At 36.7% G+C, this 10,571-nt stretch overlaps 1 protein-coding gene across 3 annotated transcripts in view; it reads left to right on the top strand.

The window, feature by feature from the left end:
* The first annotated feature begins 872 nt into the window (after positions 1-872).
* Positions 873-10,571, top strand: part of MKX (mohawk homeobox) — a 164,659-nt gene continuing 154,960 nt past the window's right edge. For all 3 annotated transcript variants that reach the window (XM_073677581.1, XM_073677583.1, XM_073677584.1), the window contains exons 1-2: positions 873-1,234; positions 7,517-7,767. In XM_073677581.1, coding sequence (XP_073533682.1) covers positions 7,589-7,767 — 179 coding nt within the window. In that variant the 5' untranslated portion in view covers positions 873-1,234; positions 7,517-7,588. The remainder of the gene's footprint in view (positions 1,235-7,516; positions 7,768-10,571) is intronic.

Below are 10,571 nucleotides of genomic sequence, written 5' to 3'. Positions count from 1 at the left end.
GTACTATATACAGGCTATATATAGTGTCAGTAATATATAGTAGTACCAGGCACAGTCACATACATAGTACTGTATACAGGCTATATACAGTGTCAGTAATATATAGTAGTACCAGGCACAGTCACATACATAGTACTATATACAGGCTATATACAGTGTCAGTAATATATAGTAGTACCAGGCACAGTCACATACATAGTACTGTATACAGGCTATATACAGTGTCAGTAATATATAGTAGTACCAGGCACAGTCACATACATAGTACTGTATACAGGCTATATATAGTGTCAGTAATATATAGTAGTACCAGGCACAGTCTCATACATAGTACTGTATACAGGCTATATACAGTGTCAGTAATATATAGTAGTACCAGGCACAGTCACATACATAGTACTGTATACAGGCTATATACAGTGTCAGTAATATATAGTAGTACCAGGCACAGTCTCATACATAGTACTGTATACAGGCTATATATAGTGTCAGTAATATATAGTAGTACCAGGCACAGTCACATACATAGTACTGTATACAGGCTATATATAGTGTCAGTAATATATAGTAGTACCAGGCACAGTCTCATACATAGTACTGTATACAGGCTATATACAGTGTCAGTAATATATAGTAGTACCAGGCACAGTCACATACATAGTACTGTATACAGGCTATATACAGTGTCAGTAGTATGTAGTAGTGCTTGCACAGTCATACACACTTCACTGGTTGTAGTCCAGTCAGTGTATTTAGGGCTATACCAGTGTTCTGTGCCCAAAACAAGAGAGGTCTGCAGTGAATAAGAGCGAGTAACAGAACTCATCCCCTCCCAGCCTCCTCCTCCTCCTCCCGCCCCGGACCCTGTATTCCCGCAGCACTGGATGTTCACAGTCTGCTCTGCGCAGCTGGATAACATGGGGCGCTTGGTGTATACGCAGTGCAGGGCGCGCAGCCTCAGGCTTAGTAAATAGGATAGAGCCGAGGCTGCCGCGGTTCGTGTGGTTAGAGCTGAGGATAGGACAGCGCAGGAGACATGTGCGGCTCACACTGGGGATGGACCGCGCAGCGCCCGGCGGATCACTGACCCCTGCGCCGCTGCTGCTGCTCCTGCACTGCGCCCGGCGCTAAACTGGCGCACACAGGACTACACCGGAATCTCACACTTCTGTCAATGACTGGTCCTCATCCCAGAAACTTATATACAAGTGGACGAAACCAAAACCCTAACTAGGTAATGCATGACTTGTATATGAGCGGCATGGCTGGCATGGAAGGGTCATTCATTACTATATCTATCTATTATCTATCTATTAATTATCTATCTATCTATCCCATATCTATCTATCTCTCTATCTATCTATCTATCTATCTATCTATCTATCTCTGTATCTATCTATCTATCTATCTATCTATCTATCTAGCATCTATCCCATATCTATCTATCTATCTATCTATCTATCTCTGTATCTATCTATCTATCTATCTATCCCATCTATCTATATCCATATCTCTGTATCTATCTATCTATCTATCTATCTATCTATCTATCTATCTATCTATCTATCCCATCTATCTATATCCATATCTATGTATCTATCGATCTATCTATCTATCTATCTATCTATCTATCTATCTATCTATCTATCTATCTATCTCTGTATCTATCTATCCCATCTATCTATATCCATATCTCTGTATCTATCTATCTATCTATCTATCTATCTATCTATCTATCTATCTATCTATCTATCTATCTATCTATCTCTGTATCTATCTATCTATCCCATCTATCTATATCCATATCTCTGTATCTATCTATCTATCTATCTATCTATCTATCTATCTATCTATCTATCTATCTCTGTATCTATCTATCTATCTCTGTATCTATCTATCTATCTATCTATCCCATCTATCTATCCCATATCTATCTATCTATCCCATATCTATCTATCTATCTATCTATCTATCTATCTATCTATCTATCTATCTATCTCTGTATCTATCTATCTATCTCTGTATCTATCTATCTATCTATCTATCTACTTATCTATCTATCTATAATCTATCTATCTATCTATCTATCTATCTATCTATCTATCTATCTATCTATCTATCTATCTATCTATGTCTCCATTGTAGGTCAGAACCCATGAACCAGGTGGCAAATCTTTCTATTGGTGTCTATTAGTGTAGGAAGTTTATTTTACAAGGTCATTCAGTCACAATGACTCCTGTAATAGATGTAATGTCATTTCTTATAATATTACTACATGGTTGAATCACTTGTTATGTAGTCCCATTATATTCTGCAGCCAGAATGCATTTGCTTTCACCAGTCCATGTTCTCCAAAGAGCTTACAATTTAATTCCCTAATTTCTGGTATAGAAATACATACTGTAGAGCCAATTTCATAGGAAATTTAGCATTAAGGATTATGTATATGCAGGTAGTAGGTGTTAAGCCTGGTAGATATTGCAGGGCTGAGTGTTACATAGTTCACCAGGTTCTGCTTCATTTTAGCTCTAAATAGCTAAATGTCCATTCTGCTCTGCTATGTCTATGCTAAGTATGTGACCTACATTTACATTGATCTATTTATATGGGAACAGTCAGATATTTAGTAGTTCAGTTACTATTATGCTGAACTTTGTAGTTCACCACATCTGCGACACTACCATCCTTCAGATCCTACAGTATATAATATATATAACATACACTTGTCATATGTAGAAGTAACCTGTGACTTGTATCTAGGGGCGTGCAGTAAATCATATGATGAGTGATATTTGGCAAAGGCAAGGAGGTCTAATCTGCTTAGAATGTGTATGATTTGTATCTGTGTTATTAGGGATGTAGAATACAGATGTAGCAGAGCTAAATGTGTCTTTTAATTATTTAGGGCTGTATGAAGCAGTGGGGTAGTGTTTTGAGTTCAGATGTTAATATAGGCTTACTTGCAGTCCTATGTAAAGCCACAGGTAGCAGCACATGGTGACATCATGGGGAGATGTGCAGTACTTGGGGCATGCCCAGTGTCTTGTAAGATGATGGGTGAATAGATTTGGGCAGTGCCAGTAAGTTTGGCCAGCACTAGAAGTAGTGGGCTATAAATAGAGGTCACACATTGCTGTAGTGTAGGACGGGTACACAAATGAGGCATGTTGATATTATTGTAGTATACAGTAGAACAGTCTAGGGAATTCAGACAGCTGCTCATATTTTATGTAGAACAGACAAATAACGTCTGAATTACATCCCTGCAAATATTTATAGTGGCCACCCTTTCATGTTGCTCCACTTCAATCTAAACACAGTAAAACCACACTGAGATCCGGGGGCTGACGTTGCAGCAGGTTGTTGATGGTAGTGGATGAAGGAAGGTCACTGTAATATATCAATGCATGTTACACTGGAAATACTGTTATGCTCTTCCCAGGCGGTGGAATGATCAAAGGCAGCGCAGGCTCATCTGGAGTGTAGGAAACCCAAGCTTCATGCAGAGTCTTCTAACCCATGGATCTACTCAAGACATGGGTCTGAGCCTTGCACGGAGCGCCCAGGGATTTGGGTAACTAAGGAAAGTTTTGTAGAGCAGGATGGGGAGGAAAGGGGGGTGCGGGTACTGAAGGCCACGTTCACATGTTCAGTATTTGGTCAGTATTTTACATCAGTATTTGGAAGCCAAAATCAGGAGTGTAACAATCAGAGGAACAAAGTAATAGAAACACGTCACCAATTCTGCATTTATCACCCACTCCTGGTTTTGGCTTACAAATACTGATGAAAAATACTGACCAAATACTGAATGTGTGAACGTAGGCTAATATGGAACATTGTCTCTTAGATGGGGATGTAGAAGTGTCGAGAGGGGGTTCCGTTCTATTGAGAATGCTACATATTCTTAGAATAAATTCCACTGATTTATTACATATGCAAAATCTCTGTACTGTGCTGCAGAATATGCTTGCGACATGCAACGATTGAGTAATAATGTATAAAAATATACATAAACACGTGCGAAACTTAAAAACAGACATATAAATATATATAAATATATATATAGATATATGTACAGTATATTTGCATATATATTCTTACCCCAAAACATAAAAAATGTGTATTCATTATATATTATATACACAGATGTGTACACACTACATGTACATATATATTTCTATCTATCTATCTATCTATCTATCTATCTATCTATCTATCTATCTATCTATCTATCTATCTATCTGTACACTTATCTAATGCAGTAAAAAACACTATGTATATACAGAAATGCATACATATGTGCATCCATATATGACATACACACATAATATAAACACACGCACACATTAACATATACATGCACACAGAGATATATACATATGCGTCTGTCTCCCTCTATATAAATAGATATATAATTCTATTTAATGTATATATTTATACACACATATGTGGCTCGCATACAAATAACACAGTATACAAACTTGCATTTACATACTTTCGCAATACATGTTTACTAATATATATAAGCATATTTTTTCGGGTTCTGGTACCCGACCAAATTTTATGTCCAAAGTTCGTACCAGAACTTTACCCAAACTTGAACATGAACCTGAACCTCATTGAATTGTATGGGGACCCGAACTTTCGGAGTTGGAAACCTCCCCCGTAACTCCGAACATTAAACCTGACTTCCAGCAGAAGTCAGTGTTCCGAGTTCAGCACTGAACACTAAGTGTCCGGTACAAACCCCGAATTTTAAAGTTCAGGTTCGCTCATCTCTAATTAAGACTAGAGAGTTCCTCAATTACCAGCATTATATGTGTGTAATCTACAAAAGCAAGAACCATTGGACACATTGTATATATAGTCCCATAAGGTACAGTATTCTAACAAACAAAAATTAAGGAAAAATTTTTATAAGTGCACTATATTGGGAAAACTGTCATAGATTGTATGTTCTGTATATGGTTACATACATTTTAAATAGCAGCAGTGATGGCTTCTTGTGTACGTGGGTGATGGGGATGGACGACAACTAGATTTGCAGCTGACATTGTCTAATACTGTGCTGTCTATGTAAACCACTCACTTTCAAGTAGCTAATTGTACACCTCTGTGGAAGATATTGGCGCTACATAAATATGATACTTTATTAGAATAAATGATGTTGATGGAACTAAAGTCATTCATGTAACTATTGGTACCAATCTGTTTACAACAGGACCGGACAACTCCTAAAAAAAAAAAATCAGATGGCCAGTGCTCATACAAATGTGTTGCTGGCGGCTAAGCTTTCATTTTCTTTTTATTGATGTTTATCAGAGATATTATAGACTGGATATTAGAAAAAAATAGCCGAGTCCTGGATAATGTTGTGAAGTCTTGATCTCCAAGCACATACGCTTCCATCCATATCATCCTTCTCAATATTGGCTTGTTACAATATTGATTTTATGTTAACATATGTTTGGTATACATATTACTTGCAGTTGTCTTTAGGAACCTGAAATAATATAGTATGTATGTGGGAATAAATATGCATATTGGGGCTGAATAGGTAGCCGGGGTACATGGATATTGCTTCTGGAATCTAACATTTTGGATTGATTTTTTGTGACATCCATGGAAGTTCTTAGTGTCTGGTTACTAAGAAAAATCAAAAGTTACCTGAATAAATATGTTAAAAAAATCACATAATAATGTGTTTAGAATATTTGTACTACATAATTTTAGTAATCTTTTACGAAACTGAATCAAAAAGGAAATATTTTCCTTAGATATAATAGAATATATTGAAATTTTATGACCTTTTTTGCTTATTTTTGTGACCATAAGCGATCTATTATACTAATCCCATAGTAAATATATTTACATGTTCAGTGGTATTTAAACAACAGACACTGTACAATGTTAAACTGATGTAGCAGAGCTGAGTGTGTCATTTTACTTTTTGGGGCTGCAGTTTTTGTGGATTGCGATATGGTTATGTAGTAGGTTTACCTAGAGTCCTATGTAAAACCGTAGGTATCATACTGTGATATTATGTAGGGAAAAAATGTTGTATTCCATAAATATGGAGAAAACAAGATATTCTATCAATAGATAGATAGCTACCGATGAATGAGCCCTTCATTATTTTTTATTCTCCATATTTATGGTGTATATGAATCCTTATTTTTCCCCTTTGCTGTAATTCTGCTCCTTTCCTATGAAACTGAGTAAAAGGGTCTGTGATTAATTACATAAATTTCGATGGAATAGACGGAGGAGCGGGCGGTTGACTGCACATCTTTTTAATTTCATTACAATGCAAATCCCCAAAATTTTGAATCCATCAAATTATAAATAGGAAGAAGGTGGAAATTGAGCGGAACAAATGCCAAATGATATCGTTATATTCAACCATTTGTGTTCCATTTGCATCGTCCGTTTCTTCCTTTCACTGTGGTTCCTCTGTGCCACATTACAGTCATTCGAAGACAGGCGGTGATATAAATAGTGCATTCCTAAACATGGATGATTGCATTTTACTAGTTTTTCCACAGCAACGCCTTGTATTTGCGAATGGACCTCAATTTACGAAATACCCAGACAAATCTTTACAAATCCCAAATTGTCAACTTGTTCCAGACAGGATAAGCCACTCTCTCCTTCTATCCATTATCTTATCATTGACTTAATTCTCCGGGACTATGATTTATTTAATATACCAAAACCTTCCATCATCATAATGAGCTGGCGGTGCAATCCTCAGACACAGGGGAGGTAGACGGAGTAAGAAGATACTCCATGAATTTGTGTCACTTTTCATAAGATTATAGATCTTTCTGATATTTTTGACTTCACATTCTGCAACAATTATAGTCAAAAGGAGCCTTCAATGGCCGTTTGGATATGATGGAAACTGGATCCATCAGAGTGGTCAAAGCAGAGTCTAAGGATATAATTATGTGATCATTTCATTATACTCCTGGATAGTCAAGTAAGAATTGACTAAGCCAGATTGTATACAGGTTCATAACTCCGTCACTGACTAGCGTTGTGGCATACAACTGTCCTAAAAAGTGCCAAGGGACCCTTTGTACCACCAGCAAGACATCATGACTCGTGCCAGTGGCACATGAACAGTACACATGATTCTTGGACATGAACAGTACACATGATTCTTGGAGGGGTCAATATGTGATTTTAAGTCTTGCAATGGACTCAAGTGCTCAATATTTCTCCATGCGAGTTCTGATGGAGCTAAAGTTCTACTGTATGTAATACATTTTGTATATCTATATTAAAGATGTCAAACATTTGATTTTCAAGTTTTGGATATTTCTACATTTTACTCAGTAAAATGTAGAATCTTTATAACTGCTTGTAATTACAATGAGAAGATCTTTGTAGGAGATGGCGATAATTTCATTTAGGAAAGTTGGAGAAACTCCATGCCCCAGCTGTGTTACGTTGTACTGTGTATGTCAATGACAGAACTGATCTATAATATTTGTTTCTTTCTTGTAGGATCCTATTTTTCTGCACTACAGAACTACATTTTCTATAGGAGTCGAGAGAGAAGCTCCAAGACTTCTTACCATGAACACCATCATGTTCAACAAGCTCAGCGGTCAAGTCCTGTTTGAGGACGCCACAAGTGACCGTGAAAGGGTAATTCGGCCATATGTCGTAGGAATGGAGAGCCCCAATCCTGATATTGGCCTTCAAGACAGTGTGTCAGTAAAGGACAATGCCAGCATTAGACATAGGCGCCCTGGGTAAGAACGTTCACTTCAGCTACATTATCATTATATTAGTATTGAATTGAGGGATGATATTTTTGTACTTTATAAAGGGAATCTGATAAGATGATTTTACTACTGAGATTAGGTATATGGCTGTATAGATCCTAGTACAACAATACAAAATAACAAAATAATACCTGTCTCGTAGTAATCTGATGTACCCTTCCTGAGAAATCAAGCTTTCAGTACTCATGAAAATTAGAATGGAAGTGCTTTGGGGGCATGTCCATAAACTCTGAGAGCTCGACTTGACCCCACCGCACTTCCAGGCTAATTCGCATATGGCTTCAAACTTTGATTTCTCAATGATGGAACATCAGATTACTTCAAGACAGGTATCATTTTTATTATTGTGCTTGGACCTATAAACCCATACTACTAGCTTCAGTCATAAAGTCATCCTGATAGGTGCTCTTTAAATATGTAATATATAATATATTTCCTAATTTAGAGAACATATACTTTCCATAGGTCTTCTTGGACTATCGAGCCATTATTAAAGCCAACAGAAGTTATGGCTGAACTGCTTTTATTGTTTCTCTTGAGTTCTACATGTGTCTCTTATTGAGTGCGGCATTTTTTTTGGTGTATCTCATATGATAATAGCTTCAGGATGACTCTACTGATCCACTGGTGTCTAAGGGACTCATGATAGGCTGTGTATAATCTGATTGTACTTCAAGTAAGTGATGACACAGCAGGTGGAAAGTCCGCTTGGTCAACCAGTAAGGCAGGGGCTTCGTAGCGACACTGGTGATATGAAAACAAATCGCAAAGAAGTAGTGTGATCTGAAATATTTGTATGACTTGTTTGTGTCTCGGTGATGGATTAGGTTGTGAAAAAATAAGTTAAAACCACAGACATGCCAAAGTCTATTTTCATTGAAATTGTGTGTGTCTGGTGATATAAACCCCCCCCCCCCCAATAGTGTTCGATTTTTTGTGATTCTCACGTGAGGGATCACAACTCGACACCCATATTTTTCCTCCTTACTTTCCAAAACCTATAACTTTTTTTTACTTTTTAGTCTATAGCTTTGTATGAGGGCTTGTTTTTTTTACTGTACAAGCTATTGCTTTTATCATTTACGATTTTGGCACCCATACATTTTTCTATTCCATTTTTTAGGGGGAGGCAAATTGACCATAAACGAGCAATAGTAATATTTAGATTTTTTTGGGGTGTTCAATGTATGGCAGTAAAAAAAATTTTTTGTTTTAATAACGGTATGGGGAAAAGGGGTTTGTAGTAACTTTTTTTTTTTTTACAAATATTTTCCTTTTTTTTACATTATTTTTATTCGTCTCCTTAATCTTTCAAAGGGGTTGTCTTTATCAAATTCAACCCCTTTTACATTGTAGCCATGCTCTATAGCGGAAAATAGCTGATTTTCCTGGGTGTTGGAAGCCTTCTTTGTCCATTGCAGGGGGAAAGTATTATTATATGGACAATTTGAATCCACTGGAATGGAACCCCCCTCATGACGTCTCTTTGTCCCAATTGGACATATACCGACATTCACTTATGAATGAGGTAAATCAGATCCTGCTATGGCTATTTTTATAAGACAACAATTATGATGCCCCTTTCATGAGAACGCTTTATCAGTAATACTATTTTTGAGTTCATTACGTATTCTGATAGTACTCGATGTTTTAGTGGTGTTTCAAGATGTCAGTATACAGTACGGTTGTATACAGAGCTCCAATATTAGGTTAAATTGCTGTTGTTTTGCTGAGGCCTACACTATATGGGAGATTTCTGAAGCCAGCATGAAGTTAAACTGTGTTTGTTGTCCTTAGCAACCAATGACAGCTCAGCTTTTTTTTTTTTATTGTGTTCTTGAAAAATGAAAGCTGTGCTGTGATTGGTTGCTTTGGGCAGCAAAGAAGTCTGTGTATGTGATCCATATTCAATACAGATATATTGAATTTCTGAGGTTGTATCTGAAAAAAACCTTCGAACCCTTTCAGCAATTCCATTAAATTTCATATATATTTTTAAGGAAGCTATAAAAAAGTAGATTTTTATAAACTATCTACCCAGGAATAAATTTGCCTTCTCGATTCACTAATTTTCTGGTATTTTCTGTTCGGTCAAAGGTGCAGAAAATCAAAAAAACATCGCATGGCAGACTGCACTGGTACCAGGTGGAACCCATTGATTTATCATGAGGTCCATCAGATTCTGTGGGTATTTTCAATATCGACCTTTTAACGAGCCTTGTCACATGACTTAGGATAAAAGCCAAACCAAAATCTCAATTTGCAGACACGGTGTTTCGGTGTATTGCCCCTCATCAGTGCAAAATATGAGATCTGATATGGCTAGGTGAGAGGCTTTAGACTGGGATCTAAGGGGTTATCATTGAGCCTTCCAAAAATAAAGAAATTGCAAAAAAGAAAAATCCATAAAACCATTTAACCCATAAGATAGATGCCGTAAAGAAAAAAAATATAGAAACACCAGAATTGTCGTACCTCCCCCAAAAAATCCAAAATGGAATACATAAAAACAATCAAAACGTCTTATGTACCGCAAAATGGTGCCAATAAATACTATAGCTTGGCATAGAAAAAACAAGCTTTCACACAGTTCCACTGTTTAAAAAAATAAAATAAAAGTTATTTTATTAATAAATAATAAAAACCCTAAGTTTGGTATTGTCGTAATCATATGGACCTAAAGAATCATGTCGCGAGGTCATTTTCACGGGACAATGAATGTCGTAAAGAAAACCCCCCAAAAATGGCGGAATTGCAAATTTTTCACCATT

The sequence above is a fragment of the Phyllobates terribilis genome, unplaced genomic scaffold, assembly GCF_046119375.1.
Source record: "Phyllobates terribilis strain yellow unplaced genomic scaffold, ASM4611937v1 Scaffold_4__5_contigs__length_816908805, whole genome shotgun sequence".
In the NCBI taxonomy this organism is placed as follows: Eukaryota; Metazoa; Chordata; class Amphibia; order Anura; family Dendrobatidae; genus Phyllobates; species Phyllobates terribilis.
The sequence above is the reverse complement of the archived record's forward strand: the minus strand, read 5'-3'. Positions and strand labels throughout refer to the sequence as shown.